Source organism: Apiospora marii (assembly GCF_038362585.1).
Source record: "Apiospora marii strain CBS 49790 chromosome Unknown utg000007l_segment0_segment0, whole genome shotgun sequence".
NCBI lineage: Eukaryota > Fungi > Ascomycota > Sordariomycetes > Amphisphaeriales > Apiosporaceae > Apiospora > Apiospora marii.
This window is the reverse complement of record NW_027117379.1, coordinates 1,254,965-1,281,716: the sequence shown is the minus strand read 5'-3', so window position 1 is coordinate 1,281,716 and position 26,752 is coordinate 1,254,965. Positions and strand designations below refer to the sequence as shown.

General features: G+C 53.6%; 8 protein-coding genes across 8 annotated transcripts; 3 read left to right on the top strand and 5 right to left on the bottom strand.

Moving 5' to 3' along the window:
- Window positions 1-3,018: 3,018 nt before the first annotated feature.
- Window positions 3,019-3,520, top strand: PG985_010774 (SnodPr.t1.c1; the record flags this gene model as incomplete). Its single annotated transcript, XM_066830541.1, has 2 exons — window positions 3,019-3,079; window positions 3,165-3,520. 2 exons carry the CDS (start codon window positions 3,019-3,021, stop codon window positions 3,518-3,520), a joined length of 417 nt encoding a protein of 138 aa, XP_066681223.1.
- Window positions 3,521-4,214: 694 nt separating this feature from the next.
- PG985_010773 (uncharacterized protein) lies at window positions 4,215-6,368 on the bottom strand (the record flags this gene model as incomplete). Its single annotated transcript, XM_066830540.1, has 3 exons — window positions 4,215-4,263; window positions 4,351-4,552; window positions 4,658-6,368. The coding sequence occupies 3 exons, from the start codon at window positions 6,366-6,368 to the stop codon at window positions 4,215-4,217; spliced, it is 1,962 nt and encodes a 653-aa protein (XP_066681222.1).
- A 729-nt stretch (window positions 6,369-7,097) lies between these two features.
- Window positions 7,098-8,480, bottom strand: PG985_010772 (uncharacterized protein; the record flags this gene model as incomplete). Its single annotated transcript, XM_066830539.1, has 2 exons — window positions 7,098-8,081; window positions 8,145-8,480. The coding sequence occupies 2 exons, from the start codon at window positions 8,478-8,480 to the stop codon at window positions 7,098-7,100; spliced, it is 1,320 nt and encodes a 439-aa protein (XP_066681221.1).
- Window positions 8,481-12,398: 3,918 nt separating this feature from the next.
- PG985_010771 (uncharacterized protein) lies at window positions 12,399-14,492 on the top strand (the record flags this gene model as incomplete). The annotated part of the gene is made up of 1 exon (XM_066830538.1): window positions 12,399-14,492. One exon carries the CDS (start codon window positions 12,399-12,401, stop codon window positions 14,490-14,492), a length of 2,094 nt encoding a protein of 697 aa, XP_066681220.1.
- A 1,495-nt stretch (window positions 14,493-15,987) lies between these two features.
- PG985_010770 (uncharacterized protein) lies at window positions 15,988-17,576 on the bottom strand (the record flags this gene model as incomplete). The annotated part of the gene is made up of 3 exons (XM_066830537.1): window positions 15,988-16,823; window positions 16,897-17,461; window positions 17,568-17,576. The coding sequence occupies 3 exons, from the start codon at window positions 17,574-17,576 to the stop codon at window positions 15,988-15,990; spliced, it is 1,410 nt and encodes a 469-aa protein (XP_066681219.1).
- Window positions 17,577-19,228: 1,652 nt separating this feature from the next.
- Window positions 19,229-20,794, top strand: PG985_010769 (uncharacterized protein; the record flags this gene model as incomplete). Its single annotated transcript, XM_066830536.1, has 5 exons — window positions 19,229-19,312; window positions 19,377-19,470; window positions 19,524-19,533; window positions 19,593-20,593; window positions 20,661-20,794. The coding sequence occupies 5 exons, from the start codon at window positions 19,229-19,231 to the stop codon at window positions 20,792-20,794; spliced, it is 1,323 nt and encodes a 440-aa protein (XP_066681218.1).
- Window positions 20,795-21,643: 849 nt separating this feature from the next.
- Window positions 21,644-22,526, bottom strand: PG985_010768 (uncharacterized protein; the record flags this gene model as incomplete). The annotated part of the gene is made up of 2 exons (XM_066830535.1): window positions 21,644-21,854; window positions 21,907-22,526. 2 exons carry the CDS (start codon window positions 22,524-22,526, stop codon window positions 21,644-21,646), a joined length of 831 nt encoding a protein of 276 aa, XP_066681217.1.
- Window positions 22,527-24,478: 1,952 nt separating this feature from the next.
- PG985_010767 (uncharacterized protein) lies at window positions 24,479-25,103 on the bottom strand (the record flags this gene model as incomplete). Its single annotated transcript, XM_066830534.1, has 2 exons — window positions 24,479-24,510; window positions 24,596-25,103. 2 exons carry the CDS (start codon window positions 25,101-25,103, stop codon window positions 24,479-24,481), a joined length of 540 nt encoding a protein of 179 aa, XP_066681216.1.
- Window positions 25,104-26,752: the final 1,649 nt, after the last annotated feature.

The window sequence follows — 26,752 nt, the reverse complement described above, 5'->3', positions numbered from 1 at the left end:
GGCGGGCGATTTAGCCTTCAATTGTGAGAAGTATACAAAAAGTCTTTTGGTCCAGAGCCAAAGAGAGGGGATACAAGAAATGAATGCAAGTGTCTCAGATGGGAGTGACAGCTGCCATAGAAAGTTTCCAAAGTTCGAACGCAACAAGGAGAAACATGCAAAACACGAAGGTGGCCTTGTCGCCAATGACATCTATCAGAATGATGGGACTTGGAGGTTACATAAGACAGGCACAGGCACAAAAGTAGGTCATCGGGCGGGATGGAGATTCCAACTGGAAATGGTGGGGCAGCAGCACCGCAAGAGCTGGACTTGTCACCTTTAGCTGGCCGTAGCGCACACCACCACCAATTCATCTCAGTCAGGCCACCCGGCGCCACCATCAACTGAGCACATCTCAAGCAAACCACCGCCTCTCGTTCTACTATGGCGCCTTACCGTGCAAGACTATCATTGGATACCTCGGCCGAAGTGCACATTAAGCACTGGCTGAGCTGTCAACCTTGAGCTTGTTCGAGTCGGCATTTCTATCTTTAACATCAACGTTCGGCAGGTACGTGGTGCGACTCTGCATGCGTATGCTTCAATATGTAACTCCTTTTGCTCTCCAGGTAGATCTCTACTGCATGCAAGAGCTGAAGCTATCCAAACAGGTTAGTGCCGCTGGGGACCGCTTGCATCTGCCTCAAGCGCCCCGGAAGACCGAGATGCCGGGTTCAATAGTCAGATCTTGATGTCGAGTCGTGTGTAAGCTTGCACCTAGACTCACCAACTCCCGTCTTCTGCACTCGTCATGGTTACACATGTCGTTAATTTGCCCTGGCACTAAGCACGCGCTTGCCTTTGGTAGCCTCTCGAACCAGCGCTACTCATCCGGTTCCTGGGTCGGACAGTCTAAGCTACTCGGATCGGACCATCCCTTACTTACGGGAAAATAAAGGATCCCTCCACCTCGATCATGCAAAGCGGCGGAAGATATATTTCGGGGCAGATATGAGATGATACCGGTTGAAATGGAGTACCAAGGACCGCGCATCTCCGCCCCGAACCTGGTCCTCGGTCGTTGGGGCCGTCGCTCAGCCTCCGAATGTATTACGTACATTCCAAGGGATGTACCACCTACATAACGTCGCACACTGCGGGACATCGCACATCCTATCCTCCATCTGACTTACTGAAAGTCTCCGTGGCCTTGCGACGTGGCACATGGACTTGGGCTAGAATAATGAGTAGAACAGAGCTAGATTAGCTATCTTCTTGGCTTGGCTCATGTCTCACTTCGTATGGTCGGATGTATTTCCAGAGGCGCACATGTACGCACTTTGGATTCGGCGCATTTTGCTTGAAGAGCCTCTGCCACTGTCTCTGTCTCTCTTTGCCTCTGCCACCAACGGGGAGGGAGCAGAAGCAGCAGCCTGCCCTAGCGTCGACTGACCCAGTTGGGTCTTGATGAGCATTGATGTTATTGTATACCTTGTCGCCGGCCGTTATTCTTAGCTTCGATCGGAGCTTACACACAGCATGCGAATCTCATCTCACATTTCAATGCACGCACAACCCCAACTCATTTAATCGGACCCATCAGCTTCCACTGTGGACCATCTGAGTTGAAGCAGTAGGTATTCGGCCTGTCCTTCAGGTGTGAGAGAAGGGCCAGCCTACTGGTTCTCTGGTTTGGCATTAGACGCTGTAGAACTGTTTGGATGCTGATACTGCTGCGATATCACGATGCACCAGCAACCTGACGCCGGGAATTTACCAGCTCGTTGTCGTACTGACTCGCTCTCAACCAAGTCCGAAGCTTCTGGCATCGGACACCGCATTGCAGCGGACGTTTGCTGGGCCCGCAAGATGTAAGGCGAGCTCATCAGGCTATCGACGGGCTATTCCAGGGAAAACCATGTATTTACGAGACTTGGCTCAACATGCATGAATGCAGTGGACCGCAAGCTAACCAAACGACTGTTCTCCGAGGTTCTGTCGTAGCATTTTCTCGCATCGTTGAACAAGCTAAACCAGCAGGGCTACCGAACCAATCCACTTCCAGCACGAGCCCGCTGCGCGAGGGCCATCAAGCGCAACTGGCGTCTCCAGGATCGAGTGAGATGCTCGATGCCTAATCCCGGTTCCTCAGCCTCAAAAGAACCCCCCGAAAGACCCGGACGGGGACGCGTCAAAATCAGCCTCGTCAGCCCGCAGCAAAGCCCTTCGGTATTAGCATTCTGACTGTGTTACGTGAGGGATCGGTTGTGCATGTAGTCAAGCATACGACCGTATGGACTGGTGAACCGCGACAACCGCAAAACCCCGGGCACATCCAATAGAATGGCCATTGACTGGTCCTCAAGGGATCTGGAGACGGCCGCTAGCGTTGCCTAAAGGGGGCTGGCTTCCTTCTATTATTGGCAGGAGTACCGGCAAAATACGAAGAGATCGGCAGCACGCACACCAGCCGCGGTCTGTGGGTGTCCAGTTAACCATCGGCCCCGCAAAGCCAACCATCCAACACGAGATGTTGTGGAATTCACCCACGTCTTAGACAGGGCACAAGTTGGTCAGGTGTCTACCGCCTGTCCACTACTATCGACCTCTATCTGCAAGAGAAGTGGGCATGACTCTCTTCTCAACCTCCCACAACCCGCGCTATATCGAGAATGGCCCATCGAAAGGGAGCAATGGCCTATGGCATGGGATGGGCTTGGATGCAAAGCCGCGATCCGCAGCTAGGGTCTAGGATGTGGAATGGTGTTGCATGGAAGGAAAGTCCGTTAGCGATGTCACGTATGATGATGCTATGCCGTGGTATGGCTTGATAAACGACAAAAACAAAAATGCCTCTGCTACATGAGGGATAGAGAGAGGCAGGGTCACGATGTATAAAGGGCCCGGGGCTCTCACGATTTACAGATCTTCTTTACCCTCATCCTCATCAACTCAAGCCAACTCCTCACAACTATCTACTTAGTTCTTAATAACTTAATCACCCTTCCACTCGCTCCAACCCACCAAACCTTCAAAATGCAGTTCAGCCAGATCTTCCAGCTCATCGCCGCCGCCGCTACTGCCTCGGCCGCCTCTGGTATGCAATATCTCTATATCCTTCGTCGACGACGAATGGAATTGTCCTACTCTATCACACAGTTTACTAACATCCCATATCACAGTCGCCTACGACACCGGCTACGATGACGGCTCCCGCTCTCTGACCGCCGTCTCCTGCAGCGACGGCGCCAACGGCCTCATCACCAAGTACGGCTGGCAGACACAGGGCCAGATCCCCAAGTTTCCCTACATCGGCGCCGTCGACGCCGTCGCCGGTTGGAACTCGCCCCAGTGCGGCACCTGCTGGCAGCTCAGCTACAACGGCAAGACCATCAACGTCCTCGCCGTCGACCACGCCGCCTCCGGCTTCAACATCGCCCTCGACGCCATGAACGCCCTGACCAACGGCCAGGCCACCATGCTCGGCCGTGTCGACGCCCAGGCTACCCAGGTCGCCGCCTCCGCTTGCGGTCTGTAAAAAGGCTCGGGTCGGCTTGCGGTGTGGGATCCACTTGGATCGATCCATCGAGGTGTGGGGATGGATGATGGGGAAATCCTCACGAGGAGGAGACACGATGATACAATGATAAAGGAGGGAGGAAACCATGAAGTGGGTGGTGTTAAGGGCGCATCGCATCATCGGTTAATGATGTGTAATTCTTTAATGAGCTAATGCTTTTACGACAAACACAATACAGCGTGTACATTTTGCTGCAAACAAACCTTACTACTCTTGACTATATATGTGAAAACGATGACAAGTTAAATAGTTTGCCTTTTGTTTTCGGGCCTCTCATCGATTCTGATGTAAGCCCTGAGGACCTAGTTGGCTGTCCGGTTATATGTCGAGAGAAGGCTTTCCGCGCCTCTTCTCATAGTACACTATGTGGTCAAATTGTTTTGTATGGCTTGTACGGTGAGCAAAGCGGAAGCAATCACATAGTTTCAACCGTTCGCTAAGTGTAACGACCAAACAAGACGGAAAATTCAGGGGTAGTGCATAAGATTAAGTTTAAGGGTATGTATCTAAAGTCGTCATGCCCGGACCAGCCGATTTCTATATGGCATTGTGCCTCGTGATCATGCGGTCGATCTATCATCTATAAGCATTCGAATTGAACGTGTCCCGTTGGTCCGCTCTATATGTCTATGCCGCTTGCTGAGCCTCTCTTTCAAGGTAGACTGAGAAACAACTTCTCCATGGCCTCGAAGTTCGGCGTTCTAAGCAGAAGTGGTCAGTTTCATCAATAACCACTGCATGTGAAAAAAGAAGAAGAACGAGGTGCGAGCCAGAAATCGATTGCTTACCCTAAGCCAGTGATGGGGTCCCATCCCTTAACGGCACTGAAGCCTTTGGTGCCGCAGCCCGCGTTGGTCCCGTTGGTGATGTCGTTCATCACCTCGGGGTGGGCGTAGAGGACCGGGTTGACGAAGCCGACAGCGGCCTTGCCCGCCGCGAATCGCTTCTCGTTGATCAGGTTAAGCATGGCTGCGAAGACCGGCGCCGAAGCTAGCGAGACGATTTTAGTAAGTGAAGTGTTTTGCTTGGGGGAGCAAGGGGGGCATATGAGCAAGTATAGTTAGTAAAAGCCTGCATGTATGCGTAATTACGTACCAGAGGTCCCGAAGGAGAGCGAAAACTTCCCATTGACGGCCGTCACGTACCGCGCCCCGTTGGCCGAGACGTCGGGGTAGCCCCGGACCGCGCGGGAGTTGTTGAACTGCCGATCGGAGTAGGGCGGGGCCGAGTTCTCGAAGTAGGCGGCGACGGCCTTGGACTGGTAGTCGGGCATGGCGAAGACGTTGGAGAAGCCGCCGCCGGACAGGATGGTCTCCTCGCAGGCGGTCTCGGCGTCTTTAACCGTCTTGCCGGGCACGATCTGCGTCGCGCCGACGGACGTGATGTAGGGGCAGGTGCTGGGGAAGGCCGGGGTGAAGAGGCCCTGGGAGCCGTCGTTGAAGGCGCCCGAGGTCGGGTCGCGGCAGAGGTGGCCGTTGCCCGCCACGCCGCTGTCGCCCGATGAGAAGATCATGGACACGCCCTGGAGCGCGAGTTTCATGTATTCGGCGCATTGACGCTGCTCATAGCGCGCGGTCAGGTCGGCCTCGTTGTAGCCGTAGCTCGTCGAGATGACGTTGGTCGCGGTGTGGCCCCCGCAGCGGATCTTGTCGGGGTAGTTGTTATCGATGGAGTCGACGGCGTTGTCTGCCTTGGCGTCGCAGAAGCTGCCGTCGATGGCGTCGAGCAGGTTGCCGAAGCTGGCGCCCCGGACCAGGTCGCCGACCTGGAAGACCTTGGCCTGCTGCGGGAACACCAGGCCCATGGCGTATTGCAGGTCCAAGGCTGACTCGCCGTTAAACTGGAAGCTCTGGTTCTGCGTCTGGACGATGGCGTTGTCGATGAGATCCACGTCAGGGCCCTTACCCTTCAGTTTCGGTTCAAACTGGTCGAAGAACAAGTCCAGGTCAGGCTGTAAGAAGGCTTGAGGGGTGTACTCGACGATCCCCAGGGAGTTGTTCTTGGCGGAAAGATCACCCTTGGGGATCTTGTAGAGGGCCCGGATACAGTCCAGAGTGAGCATCTGATCACAGTCGTCTAGTGTCATCATCGCGTTCACCACAAAGGCGCCCTGTTTTGGGGACCACCCATCAAGTCCGCTGCCTTGTATCCCGGTCGAAGGTCGCCCTCCGCTGTCCAGACCTCGCTTTTTCAGCTCATTGACTTGGTCATCGTCCAGAGAGACTCTGTTGTTGAGACGCTCATGCCCAATATGCTGGTCAAAATGCACGGTGGGCGTGATGATATCGATGTGCTTGCTGAGGTGATCTGGCACATGGTACTCGTCGCAGGCAAGATGATGTTTCCCATGCCGACTGTGCCGAAACATGAAATACTTGGTCTTGAGGAGTTTCTCGAGCTCGCCAACCGTTGCGTTGAAATCCAGCCAGTTTCGACCTTTGGAGAGCTGGATGCGATTCGGGTGCATTCCCTCGCCCACGAGCCATTTCGTTACGACATCGACCGATTCTTGCGACGGGGCAAATGTTTCGATGATCTTGCTGGGGTGCCAATGCTGTCCGTATTCTGCCGATTCGGGATGTGAGACCGCATAGAGGTAGTCCTCGCCTCGATGGAGATTCTGCTGTGTAAGTCCTATCCGAACCGGAAGGACATTCCGACGGGGGACCCGACGGAATTTCTGCCAGACATTCCGCACGCTGTGCCGCTTCTCATGAACAACATGACTAGTCGGCTGCTGGAGAGGTTTTGCCACCGTCACTACCACCAGGGTAGCTAGGATGTTCAGCAAGAATCCGGGGTGCATCTTCCAGTTGTTCGTTTGGAAGTTTCGCACAGCGCAACAGCCCAAACAATCCCCGAGAGCCAAGAGGCACACAGGCTGGGGATCGTACGGCTATAAGGGCCGCCTGGAGATTGCGCCTCGAGATTCGTCCCCGACGCTCCGCAAATAGCCATCATCGCGTCACTGCCCGCGAACATCGTGATAGAATTCCCGACGTATGAGGCCTGTTTCAAGACCCACGATTTCGGCATGGGCGATCCAGCAGGGTTGCCACCTATAGCGGGCGCAGACCAAGGCTCTCGACAACGAACGACGTCGGCTATAGTAGGCCGGTCCAGGCCGGACGAGCAAGGATCGCCAGCAGTCAAGCCTGGGTCTCAAGACTGGTTTGGCATCTGGTATGGGAATGTGTAACTAAACATCGGAGATCGGACACGAGTCAACCACATCCAGACTGCATATGCCTGCATACCCAAGATCGACAGAAAGCTTAACTATACAGCTTAATTGAGCCGCGTAAATCAAACGAGACTTGAGCGTTATAGGGCCAAAATCATTGGGCCATAATTATGCCGACCGTTTGAGGCTCTTGCGGACCCCGGGCAATAGCGGCCCCTGGCTTCTGCCATGGGTCCCCACAAACGCCTCTGGCTTGTCATGTAAAACGCGAGACAGGAGTAGCTGACGAGTCTTGAAACTAGGCGCAGTATGCGATATCGCTTTTCTCGATCTTATTTCTTCTATATCCATTTATGTGTTGGCCGCCTTAGCCTCGACATATCGTTCTAGAGTCTTCTTCTGCAGAGCGCGCTGCTCATTGATGATCTCCCATAGCGACTCGTTCTCTTTCTTCAGCTCGCTGTCACCTACACTATCTGCTTGAGGCTGCTGTAGAGCTTGGATGGCGCTTTCCAAATCACCGGCAGCGAAGCCCTTGCCATTGAGCATTTTCTCAAACCTTGACTCTTCGGTCAGGTCTGTGACCAGCTGAGCTGTGAAGTTATAGTTGCGACTGCCCAGGAAGGGCTTGACAACTGTCGTAACCTGTGTAGATTTTGTTCGGGGCAGCGGCGACTCAAATATTAAGTTGGAAATGGCTGCATTGAGATTTGCAAGTTGAGTCGAGTCAGCTCGTGTGCTCAAATCCCATCTAAGGATTTGGCCCTTGTTGTGTCCCGACAGGAGTGTTGTGCCATCGTAACTGACGGCGAGGCAGGACGCTGGTCCCGCTTCTTGCGGTGCTGAGCCGAAGGCCGACGCAACCTGGACAACAGACGAAACTGCTTCAATGCTCTGAGGGCCCAGCAATGCCTTCTCCGAGAACATATCAACAGCAAAGATCGAGCCATCATCAGACGAAACATAGATTGCACGCGCACAGGGATCTAGACACAAAGAGGTGGGATTGGTTGGGAACAGAAGGGTACGAAGTGCTGTTCCAATCTGGTAATTCCAGATGATGCAGGACCTGTCTTTGCCGGCTGTGATGCACATATTCGTGTCGGTGTTTGTGCTTTGGCTGATGGCAATGGAAACAACGGCGGCTCTGTGATTAGAAAGGGTTTTCACTGGTTCGTGCTCAATGGTCGTGTCCATTTCCAAGAGACGGGACAGCTCCCACACATGGACATTGGAGTCATCAGAGCCTGTCAGTAGATGGTATGGCGTAGAGGCAATGCAGGTCACAGCCTGGACATGGCATGCAGGAGTAGTTACTTGCCGCCCAGTGCAAACCTAGGAAGGAAGTCAGCCGCAAGCTCTGATTGACAGGCATTTCGATGTCGGCGCAAAACGTACCTCCCACACAATGACACGACCTTCGGCAGTCCCCAGAACCAAAACATCGTCGCAAAAGGCGACGCTTTTTATCCTCTCCTGGAAAGTCACAGTTGACTCTTGATTGCCCTTTACCCTGCTGTACACGTGGACGGACGACTTATCATCTTGAGCCGCGAAGATATGGGTATCAGAGACGGCAAGGCTATTGCGCGGCACAGAGCTTTTCTTGAAGGTGCTTGTGGTCGAGTGGCTCGGGTGCAGTGTATGCTCGTATATACCGATATCTTTGGCGATGGCGGTGTTGTTGGCAATGGGGGGCCCAGAGATCGAGGCAAAGTACTTTTCGGTCAACATCTTGTCGGTCTTGTTGGAAAATCACTGTACGGTGATTGCGATGGTCGCAGACGGAACTGTGGGTGACGATGCACCACCGGGCTTCGGAGCCGTCGTCGGTGTATTGATAGATAGCACAGACGTGAATTTTTTTCTCCAGGGAAGTCTAATCGATTGGATCAGGCAAGGTCGGAAGTGCCTAGGCCCGGCATATGCGATATGAACCGAACAATCGCTAGTGGGATACGAGGTGGATGGACCCTTAGGATAGGAGAAGCTCAATGACACCGCGAAGCCAACGAGAACTAAAACCTATCAGAAGATCAAGCGATCACAAGTCTGCCAGTCTGTTTCACCTGAGACTGAAAAGAAGTCCACTACTCTGCCACTATTGCTGAATGTTTGGATGCCAGGATTTTCGGCCGGTACTCTCTAGTACACAGATTTGCTTCGAGAAAAAAAGAAAGAAAAAAGTCATTGCGCAGTACACTTGCTAAATTGCAGCGATGTACCTCCCAATGGGTGCGCGTGGCTGACGTGGGGCGGAAAATGGAAATGCCAATTGAGGCTGCCAAGACCCCAGCTGCTGCTGCTGCTACTGCCCAGCCAGCATCCAGCGTGCTTGCACATGCACACATAGAGTTATGAAGCTGCTTGGGTCAATGTGGGGTCCCTCAGTGCTTGGGCCCATGCCTTTTACCAGGAAAATCTCAGGCAAGGCTAACGAGTGAAGTTAACCTAGTATGTACATAGTGTATCCATTCGGAGCCCACTATGATATCTGCTTCATACAAGTAGTACTCCGTATTATCTCGAAATTCGAATGGATGCTCCTCGCTGTAAATATGACAATGCGGTTATAAGATTGCAGAAGGCATGTACATCATCGAAAATCTTGGATCCCCAATGGCACCGAGCTTTTTTCAGATAGATCAGTAGGTACGTACACAATGCCGTACGGATAAACCTGTCAGATATCCTGGGGCTCATCCTAAATTGCAACCGTGCTTATAAAGCTCGGTACCGACTTTGGACGAGGAAGCCCACCAACCCGCCAGCACCACCCATTGATCAGGTAGCTTCCTTTCCTTGAATGCAAAACATTGTGAGAGCGGGCGGTGATATTATGACGACGGCGATTAGAAACGTTTAAGAACCAACGCCTCGTTGCCCGTAGGCAGGGAGAAGCTGGTAAATGAATCTTGCACGTTATCGCCAAAGCTCACCAACTACGTTAAATCTCCTTGGGAGAGAGGCGCAGCACACTGTGTGGTAGCTGGAGAGGGTCAAAAGTGGTGAGCCGGTTTTCGCCTCGCCCGATTTTACTTTCGCTTGGACTATTGGCGAAGGGCTTTCCAGATTTGTACAATCATGGATAGCTGGCTTGCATGAATATGCTGTGCTTCCCACGACGCCATTGGACCTGTCATAAATACATAGCCAATGCATATATGTATGTTTATATATACTCCGTACATAGCCTACTATTACGTCCGCTATTGTCCAGCCCACAGTAGCTCACCCACTCTGCATCTTGGTTTGGACGAACTGGTCACTATATTATATATCATATAAATAAATATTTCAATATTGACTATCATCAATACACCATACATGTCAAGCTTGTGATTACGACATCTATCCCTCGCTGGATAGGAGCCTCGCTAAAACCTTCTCCCACCTGTTCAGTCTCCAATATTCATTTGGCTGCATTATCCTGGCTGTTGGCGGCAAATGCGGGCTGTCGGATCGTTGGCTCGTCTTGAGTGACGACTGAGACAGCATCCAAACTTGTGATATGGAGAAACAAACCTGCATGTCTGGGAGAGAGTCAGTCAGTCAAGCCCACACCCGAGCTAGGCGGTCTTGACTCAGATCAGCTTGGGAAGAGGCCCATCGCAATGTGGCTTGATACGGGAGCGATCAGTCTATGCCTGTCACAGGCATGTGCCTCCGTCTCTCTAATTGAGTCGTGGACGGTAGCAGGCAACGTGGTCATCCGCGACGGGAGACCCTGTGTTGCATTTATGTATGACATAGGACTGGATCTGCGAATTGTTTTCTATGGGTTTGTTGGATGTAGGGTCCCGGTGGTGTTCCCGTCCCCCGTCTGCACCTCGCGCATATCTCTCTACTACCCTACATCCTGCATCCTGCATCCTCTCCTGCCAATCACCAATACCGGCTAGCGGCAGCACAGGATCCCGAGGACACCATTTGTAGGCATGTAGTATGAAGGAGTCGACGAAACAGCAATTGGTGCCATCGATACGGCACAGCTTGGGCAGCCCTCGAGATCCGGAAACAAGCTGATTGCTTGGCCTATTCTCCTTGACTCCCTCTCGTGCCCTCCCTCGTTAGGAGTTAAAGCATGTCTCTCCTTTTCCCCCGTGGGTATCCCAGGCCTTTGTTGTCATGTTATGCTCGACTTGCACCATATTCCTTTTGCTCGATTTGACCTACCTTAGCACGCCCAGGAAATCGGGGGTTGCCCCCGCAACTCAATTGAGTTCGTTGAGTGCGTCTCTGGACTCTTTTCTTGTCTGATGCGAGTGCGTACGCAAAAGATGAACTCGTCGGTGACTTGCCTGGGGTTCGATGGGACGGAAATTTTATATCGTATCTGGACCAAAATGTTGATTGAAATGTGTGATTGCCATTGTAACCGTACGCGTTGCAGGGTGTGGTTGCAGATTTGATTGGTAATTCGACTTTAAGAGTGAGCTTCGCCGTGCCGTTGCACTGCAATATAATGTGAATGGATAATCCTTGCTGCCATCCCTGCCAGGAACCCATGCGGCTTTGGGCGTCGTCGGGAAAAACGCTGGCTTCTGACTGGAAGATGGCCACAGAGGCAGGACGAGAATGGAGCTCCACCATCAGCCGACAACCGCCCCAGCCCACATGGAGTATGGAGGGATAGGCACTTTGGCACTACACCCATGTCACCATGTCACTTTGTCAGTGCACGGCGATAGCCAACTACGCTGTCCTGGCAGGGAAGAAGGAGAGGATCAAACAAAAGCAAAGAGAAACACAGCACCCTGACTAGCAAGTGGTACGGCGCTGTTCGTGTGTACGGCCAGTACAGGTAGTAGCCTTGCACGCCGTGGCACTTTTTTTTGTCGGGCATGTCTCGCATACGTCCACCTTTGTCCAAACATCAGTGCAACATATTTCCATCATACCAGACCTGTCTAGACATGCCCGATCTCCCAGTACATATGTGGGCTTCCATATTCCATGTTCGTCCCCCTTCCCCCCTCCGGCTCCAGGCCCAGGACAGACGACGACAGGGGGGCACATTGAAAAAGGCGTGTTCTCCACCATTGCATTCCCACCACCTGCCTCCTGCCACCCCTTCACCCCTGCCAGGTTTGGGAACACCAGTCGCATTCTGACTCTGGTGCGCTTGTCCAACAGAGCTGTGCCGGCGATCATACTCTATCGCTTCAATCCCGGGCCTCGTGCTCCCCCTGTCGACTGGGCAGAAGACTGGGCTATGGTGCTGATACTGCCTGCCAGAGTCCTCCTTTTTCCGGCTTAGGGGGGTTCCGCTCCGCATGCTGGGCCGCTTGCTTTGACATCTTCTTTTGATTCCAGCCCATCCATCCGCCTGCTGGGATGTCCCCTTGAACAACACCAACAACATCAGTGCACCCAGATACTCCTTGCCTCTAATACATGCGGCTCGCTACCTGGTTTTCTTTCTGCACCCGTTAAATAATTGGTTCTCCGCAAACGACCACACGGAATTCACCAGACGGCTCCATTCTTGCAATTTCCTGGGTGCTATAAGCTATAAGCAAGAGCCTGAACGATAACATCACCTCTGGGTCATTCTCGGCTGCTTAGGCCAGTCCAAGGCAGAAAAAAGCAACCTCAGGGTGTGACTGGGCACACTGTACTATACTACGACATCCCGACACTCAACTAAAAATGGATTTCCAGGAACCCCTTCTAGATTGCAATTTTGCAGAAGTACTGGTCGGAGACCTCGACCGCTCGTCCGCCGTCTTCAAGTCCAAGAACTTGACTGCTGGCGCTCCCGCACCTGGTTTCCTCGATGACGGCAGTGCACGGCGGTTTTCCCTCCAGGACGAGTCGATGCGCCCAGCTGAGTACAAGGCCTTATCGCGGTTAAAGTCGCTCCAAACGATGAGCCAGCCTTCTTATGCGCCATTCGTGATCACGAATGGTCACCAGCCGCGCAAAAGCAGTGACTCAACACACAGCTGCAGCACCGCATCATCTGGCGGCATGGAGCCACCCTCTATTGCAACCCGCGAGGTGTCCGTCACCACCGCGCCCACCTCGGGGCGGCCCTCCCCAGACAAACTCTCCGAGTACAGCTGGATGGACTTTGGCGCCAACGGCCTTGATCTTGAGGAATTCGGCGCCGAGGACCGGCGGCGCAGTATGAGTGTCATCCAACTAGCTCCGCCGCCAGCACAAACAGGTGACAGCGAAGATTACCGCAGCATGTCCATGGGCTGCAGGATTCAGAACACAGCAGCCCTTCCAGTTTCGTCATTCAACCCACAAATCCAGATATCGCAGTCGCAGACGACACCAGCTCTTCCCTGCCGGAAGCCCTCCACCACCTTCGGGTCACCTCGGTCGCCTCCAGCACCGCGCGGGGTGATCCCAGAACGACGCTCATCGTTGAACCATAACAACGCAGCTAAACCATTGAACCTGCGGATTTCACCGCCTTCGCCTAGCCGCTCTGCTCGCTATTCCATGACGGGATTCCAACAAGCAGCAGTGCCGTCGACATACTCACCAACCTCGACAATTTCGTCAACCTCAGACTTCGACCAGCCCTTTGAGAAGGAGGAAAGCCCAAGGAGTCTCGACGATCGTCGAGAAGTTGAAGTTACGTTGCCACCTCGGAAGGAAGAGGTGTCGACACCAATGATTACGGCACATCTAGTACATGTTGAAGAGTGGCTCAACTCTAGTATTGATATGGGCTTCCCACAGCACTCCCAGACCGACAACGAGCATGCCGCATCGCGCTTTCCGGTACCAACCGAGGTGCTCGACACACTCCGTGTCTCAGTGTCATGCTTTCCGGAGACGATGCTGCTATGTTCTAGTCTCTCCATTGAGACTATACGAGGCCATTCGCGGAAGTTCAAGTATGGCAAGCTCCGATTTGCCTCCGAATCCCAAACTTCGCTTGCGCTCACAGACGACTCTTCGTCACGGGGCAACAATTCGAAATGGAAGTGGTTTGGACCATCGAAGAAACAGCAACAAGACCAAAGCCCCAAGAGCCCCAAAAAGTCACAACAACAACGACCGCCACAGTCATCCGGATCGATGCTAGAGCCTGCCACGCCTACATCGCCGTTTAATCCGCCTGGGGGTGCGGACTGGCGAGCGATCAAGAGGATCTTCCCCACGGGCACTGACTACCTCTGCGATGCGCTCTACGCCCACATCCTGGCCTACAATTACATCACCAGTCTGTGTCCCCGGTCTGCCTCGGCAGCATCAGTGCCGCGCCCCAGCTCCAGGAGCTCGGTGTCGTCGTACGGGTCCAGCCTGTTGGGACCCGAGCTCGCATCTGTGAGGACCCGGAACTCGGATAGCACAAAGATCCCCCGCAAGGCCGCGAGTCTGCTCGGCATGGAGACCGATCCTAGCGCCACCACGATCCCCGAGCCCAATAGCAATAATTGCAACTACAACTACAACTACACCCCCTCTTCCCGCACAAAGACGATGCGTAGCCAGTCGAGCTTCGCTCGCAAGCGCCCTTCGGAAGGCAACGGGAAGAACTTTACGACGGCCGCGAACCGCAACGCCGACGACCACGACGCCTCGCTCAGAGAGCTGCGGTTGGGCCTAGCCAAGTGTATCGCACGGCTCATTGCCACTCTCCGCATCACCAGTGAACCATCTACTGCTGCGATGGGGGGATCTCCGTCATCGAAATCAATGGGCGACGAAAACCAACAGCACATAGACCCGTTCCTCATACGGTCATTATGCGAGATCGTACGGAGCACCGAAGAAAAGTAAAGAAAGATGCTTAGAAGAAATTAAAAGGGTCACGCAAATCCCCTTCCCCTAATCTTGAGACGAATGAATGAAAACCAAAATCAGTGATGATAGAGGGTGGGGGGTCAGCTCTTCTGCTTTGTTTGTCTCTCGTTTTTTCCGCATTTACAACAACTGTATAATCTGCGCGCAAACTTGACATTTCGGGGCATTTTTCCGTTTTGTTTTCTTCCCTAATTTCGCCAACGTTCTATCGATTAGGCGCACACAACAAAGCAGCCAAGGAGGAGATCACGAAGGGGATGAACAGGACCTTCCATCTACAATGTAATATGAGCGCGCGTGTGCAAATCAAGAGGTCTAATGGGGGGTAGAGAAGAAATCGCAACGCATGAGAGACGCCCTACTAGGGGTGAAAATGAGCTAAGCGAGAGGCGACAATACGAGGGCGAGGCATAGCAGCGTAACGGTATAGACTGAGGCAAATGGGAAGAGAGAAAGAAACAAACGTTCGCAACTTTACTGATAACGATACCCCTTTCCCTAACTACTACATAGAGCATTTACAGCTTTCACTGGCTTCCTTACCTTTCCCCTGATTTTCTAGTCATTCGTTAAGCAGCTAGCACGATATAGAGAGACAGACATTATCCGATCGTTCGATGCTTTTCGTATTAACACTTCACACCATCGTTTCTTGCTGTCAATCCTACTACGGCTCTTGGCAACAGCCACACGTCAGTTTCGCCTACCCATGTTTAAACCTGGCAGCGGAACACTTCATGGGGATTTTCCCCGGCTGCTTGCCTCTGCCCCTTGCGTTTCTCGAAGCTCGGCTATCTCGACACCCTGACCCTTCCATTCTTGCGTTCCGCCCAAGTCGAGTGTTTGTTTCGCAGTGGCTTGCTTGCTGTCACTGCTTGCTGCTGCCAGGTTTCTATACGCCGAAGTTGCAACGAATCGTTTCAGTGGTGCAGGCATTGGCTTGCATAGAGCACAAACCCCGACGGTCTTCCCGGTCGAATTCCCTCGTTTTTGCCACGTGGTGGTGGTAAACAGCCACCCCCTCTTCCCTGTATAAGAAAGACGGACGGTGCCGGCAGCGTTGGGTTGGGTTGGATGGCGGGCTGAAAATTGATGAGAAGGTTTATCTCGTGACTGAACGCCACTCCCGATATCACACCACTTGGTTGCATGCCAATGAGCCACCAAAACATGGGTGCATGTGTATATATTTTCTATATAGTGAAATGCATCCGGCAGTTGAGGTATGAGTAATATTCAAAATCGGATATATTAAAGATATTGCAGCCGTCCCCAGTACGCCAAGCCAATAAAACGCCCCCTCTGCCATGTGTTATCCAACATATTCCACTCTTCCGACGGTGACACCCGGGGCATTTGAGGAGTACATCCTGAAGATATCCAAGCGCCAAAGCCAAATGAGGCATTCCCTACGATCACCGGCACATAATATGGAAGTTCCCAATGCGAAGCCACACATATACTGTGCGAATCATCGCAATTGTCGTCTGTAGTCGGCGTAGTCTTCGAGGGGGCAACTATTCCTAACCCCAGACCCAATCTGGCCCTTCTCCGCGAAGTCATCCAGAGCCGTCACGCCATTACTCGGTCGCCTCCTCGGGACAGACGGCCACGGCAGCAATGATGACGACCCCGTACTCTGCGCAGTGAAGCTACGGCCCGATGTCGGGTACGGCGGCAGCACCGGCGGCCCACCTGCCCCACCCCCAGTCCTCCTCGTGTTACCCCTTCCTCCTCCCCCTGCCGACGATGCCGTCGGGACCAGAATCAGCTTCTCCTGCGTGGGGGCCGCGATGCGGCCGTGCATGCGGAGCGTCTTGGCGTGGGCGTTACTCAGGCCCAAGAGGCCCGCGGTGATGAGCAGCAGCGCCATGAAGATGATGCCGCCGGCCTGGGACATGTTGCCGCTGAAGGCGGCGACGACGTAGACGACGAGCTTGGCGACGGCCTCGAGGTAGCCGTCCACGTGCGTCTTGGCCGCGAGCCACGTCGTCGTCGTGATGGCCTGCAGGTCGTCGGCCAAGCCTCGCAGGCACACGGTGCGGCCCGCGCCCAGGTCCACGAGGTACGAGGTCAGCACCTCGCCCAGGTTTTCCGGGGGCCGGGCCGGTGCCGAGGATGCGTCGCCGTCCGATGTGGTCGAAGAAGACAAAGTAGCATCGCTTCTGCGCCGTGGCGGCGGTGGTGGGGGCTTCTTGGCCGCGCCATCCTTGGGTAGGGCCGGAGGTAATCGTGCGCGCTGCTTGATGACCCAGATATTGAGTACGCGAGATAACATCAGCGCCAGAAGAAGGCCAACTCCCCACCCTGTTTGTTTGTTGGTCATTGGGTCAGCTGCTTGCCAAGGCGAATATATGCATGGGGTTCCGCTTCGACTTACACTCCTGTAGCAAGATCATAAACACGAAGGCCGCTACTGTCAGTATCGGCGCTGCCAAGTATAACAAATGGCTGACCCATCCCAAGTCCGCCGGTTGGTCTTTCCAGATGTTCGCACGCTGGCCCACGCTCCGCTTCCCTCGCCCGCTCAGTGAGTACCGCCTCTCGGGCAGCGTGCCCACGTCGACCATGACGGGGTATCCGCCGCGCTGCGCCGCCGCCGCCAGACGCTGCAGGTACCGCACCGTGGCGGGGTTCGTGATGTTGTAGGTCGATGTTTTGCCTTCCCGGAGCTGCTCGATGGCCGAGTACGAGGGCGACAGGCCGCCGGTGTTGTCCATGCCGGAGCTGCCGCTATTTGCCAGCGCGTCCGCGGCCTGCTGGTAGTGCAGGCCCGGCGCCAGCAGCAGTGCGTCCAGCCATGAGGAGCCGCCCGCGATGGCGGTGCGCTGCGCGATGGTGCTGAGATCGGCGAGCGCGATGACACCGCCGGCGGAGACACTGAAATGGGGGATGGGTGTGTTGGTCCAGTTCGGAAAAGACGCCGCCGCCCTTTTCCAGAGCTCCTAATGATCCTTATTAGATGGTACTATCCCGACTAAGCGTCATGGTGTATAATTTGAAAAGAAGAATGCGGGGTACGGAAAGCGAAGTATAGATAGGTTCACTCACCTCAGCCATGTTGTCGTCAATCACGACCACAACAACGTTCTATGATAACCTGACTAAGGAGGACTTTCCAATAGCTCGAGACTGGGTCAATAATACAATCATATGCACACACAAGCAAAGGTCAAGGCAAGTTGTTCTGGTAATATACGCATGCATTAATATGCCCCCTTGCTTCCCTACGTGCCTGGCTGCCATCGCAGTGGCATGTGAGATCACTGAAGCTCTTGTAACTTCCATGACGCTTGCGGCAGCCGAAGCCAGCCTGTTTTGGCAGTCAGCCGGCAAATAAGTCACCCCTCCATCTATGTGTCGAGGTAGCATCGGCGAGCCGTTGGTGGTTTATCTTTGGTATGTGTGTGTGCTGCCTGTGCTGCCATACCTAATAGGGAGAGGCCTGCTGACCACGAGGCTATTCCCGTCACCGAAGGAATTGTCCAGTCATACTTACTCTTTGCACGACACAGTATATCATTGAATTTCTTTATCGACCTATTTCATTCGTTGCATGATCAGTTGGGGACCGTATGACGGAAACAGAGTTCTGAACTTGTCTCCTAATTCCCAAAGTTGAGAGATCACGGTTGCTATGACGCGGGGCTGGATTGCCCTGGCAGATGATCAATGTGCGACCCCACAGCGGGTGGGCAATTCGCGGTGGGCGGCTGTTTGTAAATTCCAGATAGCTCATGGCTGTGTTACGCCTCTTCGTACAGGCATATTACAACACCCACCAACATATAAGGCAGATCCCTCTTCTCGATGTTTTTCCTGTGTTGCACAATACTCGATATTCTCACGCATGACAGCCACGTATCGAACAGCGTTTCGGCAACTGCCGCCATCTTTAGGTCGGCGCCGCACCTAGTATAGCTGCAATATTTGTGCTTAACAAGGAGACCGTCACCGCCGCCACCAGCAGCTTCCAGGAGGGCAACTATGCAGGTCCGAGGATCGTTCTGCACAGGAGTACAAGTGAAATGCAATAACAAACTTCGTTCGATACAATGAACCGAACCTTGGAACAACTCCGGCCTCCCGGTTTGGAAGAGGTGAGCAGACTTGACAAGCTCTATTGAATTCGATCCATACCTAAGCCAGACCGCAACCCATCGCCCATCACCCTGTGGTGTGGGGTTTTGGTGCACAACCACGACCAGGTTCTCTGTCCCGGCTAGTCTTGACAGATGCCAGATGAGTTTCTCCACTTCTCCGTCTGAGACATCCGTCAACCGTGTAGTCTTGCTCTTGGTCGCCTGCTCCGGTGAACTACATTGACGGTCTCACATAAGAAAGGTGAGTCGGGAGTGTCTAGAATGCCGAGCGATGATTGGGTTGGGGGAACGGACACTAAACGCCTGGAAATCCGGGGGCTGATGGAACGGATGGAACACTAACAAGGTTCCATACAGCCTTAATGCAGGAGCAACTGGAGCTTGAGCCTAACATGTCACAGTCATAACACCACGATAAGAGCTCCGATAAGGCATTTCCAGGGTCTGGGTTCTGGGACTGGGTCTGGCTTGGGGGCCTGGCCAGCTTCAGTCCCTAACGCAGGTTGCATTGCATCTTGTACCGACAGCACTGGACATCCTTCAATTCTCTCGTCTTTCCCATATCCAACCTGCTGACCCGGCCATGGAAACCAGCATGTAATCGATACAATGGCATCACCGCAACCCGAGTCCACCTACACCGTCTTCATTCGGCTGCCCTTTGCACGAGGCGACTTCGTGGATCCTCCGCCGGTAAGTTCCATGCGTCCGTCATTCATATTCCCATTCACGCAGCCCGCAACCCGGAGGGCACCAGGCTGAGGCGCGCAAAACCCAGGTGAATTGGGATTCATCCAAAGATGAAGCTCTTTGGAATATCATATCCGAGGTTGCCAAAACCGAGATAGACTGTATGTCATCCTACCGCTTCCTCATTAATACTTGACCTAACACGACTTTGCAGGGAACGACATGTAGGCCTCCCCCAAAAGCCCCTTGGCTAAATTGAAGCTCCCCTATTGACCCCCTGAAGCGCCATAAGATTCCAGGTCACCGTCGACTTTCTCCTCCAACAAGTTGCCTTTTTGACTGAGCGCCATGCTTCCCAAGTGCGAGCACAGATGCGCAAGGCGGCAGCGGTAGCTCGAAGCTCCGCGGCGCCATCCCCGGTACCAGGCGCCGATCCGCCTACAACAGCGGCGGTCGATGCCGTTCAGCAGCAACAGCAGATGGGCTCTGCCCTTGGCCGACCACGAGCCCCATCAGCACTGTCCGTCCGTCGAGACTCGCCTCTTCCCCGAAACGATGCCAGCGTGCCCGGAACACCGATGCGAGCCGCTCCCCGTCCGCAATCGACCAGGACCTCGTCCTCTAATACAGCGGTCTATACTGCGCGGAACCTCGGCGGCAGCAGCAAGGGAATCGCGCGACAGCCGCCAGCCGATACTTCAGCGCGCAAGAGGCTATCGTCCCTCCCGATAACCACCTCTGTCGACGATGACGACGACGACGACGACGACCACCCAGAGGCGGACCCTCCGTCTCCCGGACCAGCGGAGACGAGCTCGGCAGAGTCGTCTTCGTCCGAGTCGAGCCCTGCCCAATCCCGTATCATCCGCCGACCCCCGCGCTTTCAGAGCAATGATGGCCCGTCGTTCGCCGATGATGAGGAGGAAGACGAGCCCGCCTTCCTGCCCTATCGAAATCAGGCAGATGCATCTAGCAGTGCTGGTAACAATGATCTCACTGCGACGCTCAAGGGCAGCCCGGCTACTGCTGAGCTGTCAAATCGGCGGCTACCCAAAAGCCATCATCATCACCGGGTACACCAGTCCCAGACCTCGGACTCGTCTGCAGGCTCGGCCACCCCGGCTGTCAAGGGATCATCGGCGGACAAGGGCAGGCCCAGCGGGCCGCTGTCGCCGCGTCGAACGATGGAGCTAGCCGGCCGAAGCCCTAGCGGCAAGGGCAAAGGCTATTCGAGGGACAGTGACGAGACGCCAAGCATGGGAAGTAGTTTTAGTGACCTTGATGGTGAGTATCTCTCCTGTGTCTCTCCAAATCTTGACTTGGCAGCTTGACTGACTGATTTTCTCTGCAGATGCATCGGTCACACAATCCGCACTGGAGGAGGCTCTTGCCAGCAAAATGCAAGACGGGGGCACCATCGGTAGTCGGATGAGTACCTTCAGTAATGTTTTCAGAAGTCGGTATCTTCCCAAGACTAATAACTGATGCAAGCGACATTGGTTTCGCTTTCGTCTCTTTTTTTCATTATCATCTACGGTAGGACTATTCGGATGGGGTTGGGTATAAGGATTGGCAGCATCACTTGGCGTTCATGGCGGCTTTGACTTCTTTTGACTTCCAGGGGAGGCCATGTCAGTAGGCACTTTTGATGTCCCCATTCCACTTATGAAGAATTTCGTGCACACTCATACACCAAATACATATCTTCCACAAGGCTGTTTTCACTTTACATTTCCTGTGTTCTCTTGTGCACCAACCCGGTATTTCGGCAGCAAAGCTTTTTAACAATGTTTCATACGCATAGGCGGTTTGGACTCATGTTTTACTCCCCTCGGTATCCACGATGTCGAAAACCACACAATATAAAGGAGCAAGTGATCAACGGAGAAGAGCCACAGCTCAGTGAGTACCATATTTATAGGGGGGGGAAAGGTGTATCTGTATTTCCTCTAGTTATAGCTCTTAACCTATGTCATGTCTAGGTCCAGGGCACACAGGCACAGCAGGACCTCTATACACAATAAGTATTAGGTATAGCCATCGCCGAGGTGATAGGCTAGATCAGTGAGCCATCCCTCCCCCTCTATCACATTTCTCTAAGATAACGGCGACAGTGTCCATAGTCGGACATCGCTAGTGCGCTCAAGGTCGTCCTTGCAACGCTCAACTTCGTTCCGTATCCGTCCGCCGTCCATCGGGCGAAAGCTCAAACCCGTTCGTGTTGTCGTCCCATCACGCTCAAATTCGTTCTGCGTCCGTCCATCCGTCGTCTGGTTTGCGGTTCAAAAAGAAAGACGATGCCGAGGATGACAGCAACAACAACGTGCCCATAGTCTATTTGGGCTTGGGAACGGGAGCCTTCTGGCCGTGCTCGCAGTGGTAGTGGGCGAACTGGCAGGCGCCCTCGGCCTTGTTGCAGCCCGCGCCGGTGGTGCCGGGCGAACGCAGCCAGTAGGGGCAGATGAGGGGCTGCTGCTTCAGGCCGGTGCCCAGGGCGTGCGAGAAGTTGCAGCCGCGCTGGCCGCAGCGGCTGTAGGTCCACCACCTATTACACTAGTTAATATATCAAATAAAGATAAGGAAACAGAACCACTCACCAGGGGCACACGAGGTAGCTGGCCTGCTTCGCGGTCAGAGGAACCTGGGGGCCGTGGGGAGGGGCGACAGGGGCGGCGGCGATGGCGTTGAGGGAAGCAGCAGAAGAAGGGCCATGATAATGCTGGGGGAGGCCACCAGGGTAGCTCTGAAGGGACGAGAAGGGTCGAGCAGCGGTGGGAGTCGTGGCAGTGGTAGCGGCGTTGTTGCCGTAGCTGTTGTTGTTGAAGTCGCTGGCGGCAGCAGACAGAGGTCGAGGAGGAGGGACGTAAGCGCCCGTGGGGACGGGAGGAGTTCCAGTGGGGCTGAAGACGGTGGCGTTGGCAGGAGAAGCTGTAGATCGCCAGTCCGGGGCGCTGCTTCGGGGACTGGTGGCGCGGCTCTCGACGTTGCTGCTGTAGTCACCGCCGCTGGAGCTCTGGCGAGCGGTACCCTGGCGAGCGGTACCCCGGCGTCCGGTGAAGAGAATGGTGGTCGCGTTGGAGCTGCGTCGGGAACCGCCGCCAGTGTCAGGGGTGTCGCTCTCAGAAGGGGGGCCTGACGGGTGACGACTGGGCGTCCAGGGCATGGTGACGGGCGGGGGAGAGGAATTGGGCAGACGTCGGCCGTTGGAAGAAGACATGGTGAACGACTTTTCCTTTACAAGCGAATTATCTCCTGTGATCGTCGCGCGCGTGGCGATACGAATACTTCTTTGCCTTTGGTCGGCGACGCTGTGGTGGGAAAAATATTGGTGTGAATGACTGTAAGCCAGGGCAGGCTGGTGTGATGAGCTCGACGATGTCGACGACACAAGGAGGGTGTGTTATCGAAAGTGGCGATAAGCCAGTGAAGGATGACCCAGAGGTGGAAGCAACGACTCGAAGGATGTTGTGATGACCTCGACGGCGTCGACGATACAAGGAGGAGGGTGTGTTATCGAAAGTGGCGATAAGCCAGTGAAAGAGAATGATCCAGAGATGGAAGCGACGACGCGAAGGATGCTGTAAGGGGCAGCGTCGACAAAAACAACTTGTTCCTAGAGTGAACCAGCGTCACAGATGGACGCGATGCTATGGGGGAAGACAGTTGATATGGCCCTGTCGTTGCTGATACTGCCCTCGTGGTGTGAGAACAGGGTGGGTATGTGAGGAAGTTTTGTGGTAGGAATCATTAACTCTCCCCTAGGGGCAGGAAATCAACCGACTTAAGTAGGCCCTCGTCAGTGGTGAATACAGGGGGTTCGGCGATATTGAATGCAAGTAAACAGCCCTGAAAATTTTGTTAGTGACTGACTGACTGTGTGTGTATCTAGTGGTTCAAAGTGACTCTCCAGATTGTTCAAATTATTGCAGTTTGTGGCAATCGGGCCCCAGAGTGAATACAAGCATGGTGAGAGAGGATAATTGCTTCGTTGAGCTCACCTACCTTGTTCTTCGATTGTCCCCTAGTACTGCAGGCGTACTGGGAGTATGTGCAAGACCTACCTGTGAGCCCTATAAACCTGTATGGAATTTTATATAGAGCTATAACCCACTACTTTGTGATGTATAGGAAAATGAGGATCCTCCAGTAACTGGGCGACTGTGTTTGTTAGCACTCAGATGGCCGTTGATGAGTTCGTGAGCCAGGAAGAAAACACGCCGACTGACAGGACAGGACAGGACAGGGTGTAAAAAGTAAAGGGGAAGCAATACAGCAGGGGATACACACCAGATTTAGCTACTATTTCCAGTCTAGGAAAGAGAATGCAACATGATACCGAAGCCTTGGATACAGAATAGAGGAGAGAGTGATATCTGCGGCAATCACGACGTACTGGACGGAGGAAGCGACACAGAGAAAGGAAGGCACGCCGAATATTAATAGTATCAGATGGGCCGTGCCCTTGACTGCGAGAGAATATGGGCACAGAATTGTGCGACGATATCGAGAGGAGAAAAACTTTGTTGGCGAGCATTATTTTTTAGAGTTGTATACTCACAGTGTCGACATCCACGATTGCATATGGTGATGGGCACATTGCTCGTATGGCATGGCATCAACTAGCCGACAGACCAAAGACCTTCTGGTCTTACCATCAGCACGATGAAGAAAACTGGCAGATAACCAGCGTGATTAGTTGTTTAGGCAAGACGTGATAAATATTATGGCGATTGCGGTTTCAACTTGCAGTGATCAAATAACGTCACATACCCATGCCCAGGTTTGCGTTCAGCAAAAGACTGGTCCTTTGTGAAGGATACTCCTCTCGATTTCGCCACCTTGGATTCAATGTCAGATACAGAGCATGTGCGAAATGACCTGTGTAGGCACACGAGAGTTCTCAAATTAGCTACTTCCATTATTGCTCTTCTTCATTTCGTCCTGCCGACAGATACCAGATATGCGGGAGCAGCTGGTGTGAAGAGTGAAATTTCGCTTCTCCTGAGTGTCAGATCATCTAGAGACTTCCATTCCAGTGCGGAAACCATGCCTCTGTCATGGCCGACGGTTCCTCTTGAGCCGGCGCAGAAGCTTGACTACTTGTACAATACATCGTAAATCGTTAAGATGTGGCCAAGTCGTGAAACAGCCACAGGCAGTACTAGGCGATCAGACACGATTCACTATCTCGTGTTCCTCAACTAAAGAAGCAATCCTAGATTAGCAACACTGTTTGGGTATGACTTGCCAAGTTTGGCATGGATAAAAGAGAGGCGTGAAACTTACCACCGTTGTATCCTCCGTGTCGGTTACCCCAAGCCGACCAAGTGGGAGTTCTCGGCGCATCCTCTGCCCTTCGCTCGATGGTGATACCACTTGTGTTATGGATCACGTCGGAGTCATCGCTGCCACGGCGGCGCGAATCCTTGGGTGGGGGGACAGGGGGGTCACCAATCCTTCCTTCTCTCTCATGCATCGGGTTGCCATGGTGGATGTCGCCGATGATGTGGTGCTGATGATGAAGCTCGTCGCCGGTAGGGGATCCAGCTGCCACACCTGCCTCGAAGTCGTCCTTCTGGGGTCGCTCCTCCAGCTGCTTGTTCTTGCGGGCGCGGCACCAGAAGAGGAGCACAACCGAGAGCCCAACGACGACGATGACACCCATAATGAGACCGACCTCGAGGGGCCTGGACGGGTTGGGGTTGTAGTTGTTCAAGTTATCGGCGGGAGAAGCTCCACCGTCAAGAGGGGAGCCAATGGGAGGCTGCTGCGATGACCCATCCTTCTTCTCCATTGTGAGCGACGACAACAACAATGATGACTGTAGGTGGTGCTGCGACGTCCAGACTCGTCTCGATAACTTTCTCGAGGAAACCTTGAAGCTCGACGTCTGTCCAGGCCAGTTGCTTCCTGGAGCGAGATGTGAAGGTTGAACCCAAGGTAACTTCGATGGTGAGAAGAACAAGTGGTCAGTCGAGGAACGCTCCCAGGATCTGGACTGCGTGAACGTAAGTGCGACAACAAAAAAGCAGAAGCGTCGCCGAAATTAATGTTGCTGGATGACGCGTGCTGAATTGTGTGGGAGTTGTTGGTGCAGTGGTGCTTCAGGAAGATGGAGCAGCAGCAGCAGCAGCAGCAAGAGCATCCAGGCTTGAATCGATTATTAGCATCACTATGAGGAAGGACCAATCACCCTCTGGGGAAAGGAACTTACAATCGTCCTCAATCACACCTGTGGGAAAAATTTGATAATTGGTCTCAATGGGCATGGGAATTCATGTTCTTTTGGTGGCAGACGTTGTTGGTATCACTTGGCCCCCCATCTAGATTGGCTGGGAGCGCCGATTGTTTGCCCAAGAGGGAGAAAGGCTTATTAAGTCGTTTCAATGTCGCAGTGTAGCCGAGACCTTCGTCCAGTGAGCCACCTCCAGACTGTGTGTGAATGTTGCGTGTGTTGTCCTACGTCCAATCTTAGGTACCCCCCCCCCCCAATATCATTCGATCTCCTTGTATTCATCCATACCACGCAATTGATGGCCACCTCTTTAGAACCAGATGGTTTAGGTATGATATGTTAAACGTTTTTACCCCCACCCGTCCGCTCAGAGGGTTTGCGCATAGGGGGGAGGTAGAAGCTGTGTTTCGACCAGAAACCCGTTGGTGCAACTTGCTGTTGTTGAACGAATTGCAACATATCGCCCTCCCGATTGGCGAACCCTTTGTGCATCGAGGCAACCTTTTGAATCTGGCAGCAGACATATCTGGGGAACCCTGGTTTCTGACCAGGCTCCATCTGTATGTGGCATGCGTCTTCTTTTGATCTCAGCGCGAGTGTTTCGTTTGCTCATGTACCTAACACATCCCAACGGCTCCCTTGGGAGCGCTCTCGCCTCGCCTCGCGTCTCCCAAGGCTCCAGAGGAAACAGGAGAAACAAGCGGGCGGCTCTCTGCATGGGCAGCCACTGTATCTTCCCGAATCACTACTCTCGTTTGGGCCGCCAATTAAACGCCTGATAGCCGAGAGGAGTCCTTTGCGGCTAGCCGAGCAGTTCGCCAGGTCCTGAGATCTCTCCCAATTTGAACGTGCGGGTCCTTAATGTCAGCCAGTCCCGTAACACAAGTACGATTGGTATAAGGACATGACACTTGCAGCCAGACACCCTTTGTGTATCCCTTGTCCAACTTCTTGCCTTGTCGTAGATTCCCCGAGTCAAACTTCTCCTTTCGTCTGGTGTCCTACATGGCCTGATTCATCATCCCTGCTTCGTTCATTGTGCAAATTGTGGTTGCAATCGTCGAAGTCTTGCGCCTAGCAACTTTAGATATTCCAGATACTTACTCCGTAGCTAGAAGGTATTTCAAAGGGCTTCTGAGTATTTAGTGGCTAACTTCTTTTTGTTCTTTGCCTTGCTATGGGCAAGCACCATGTCGTCAGCAAACATT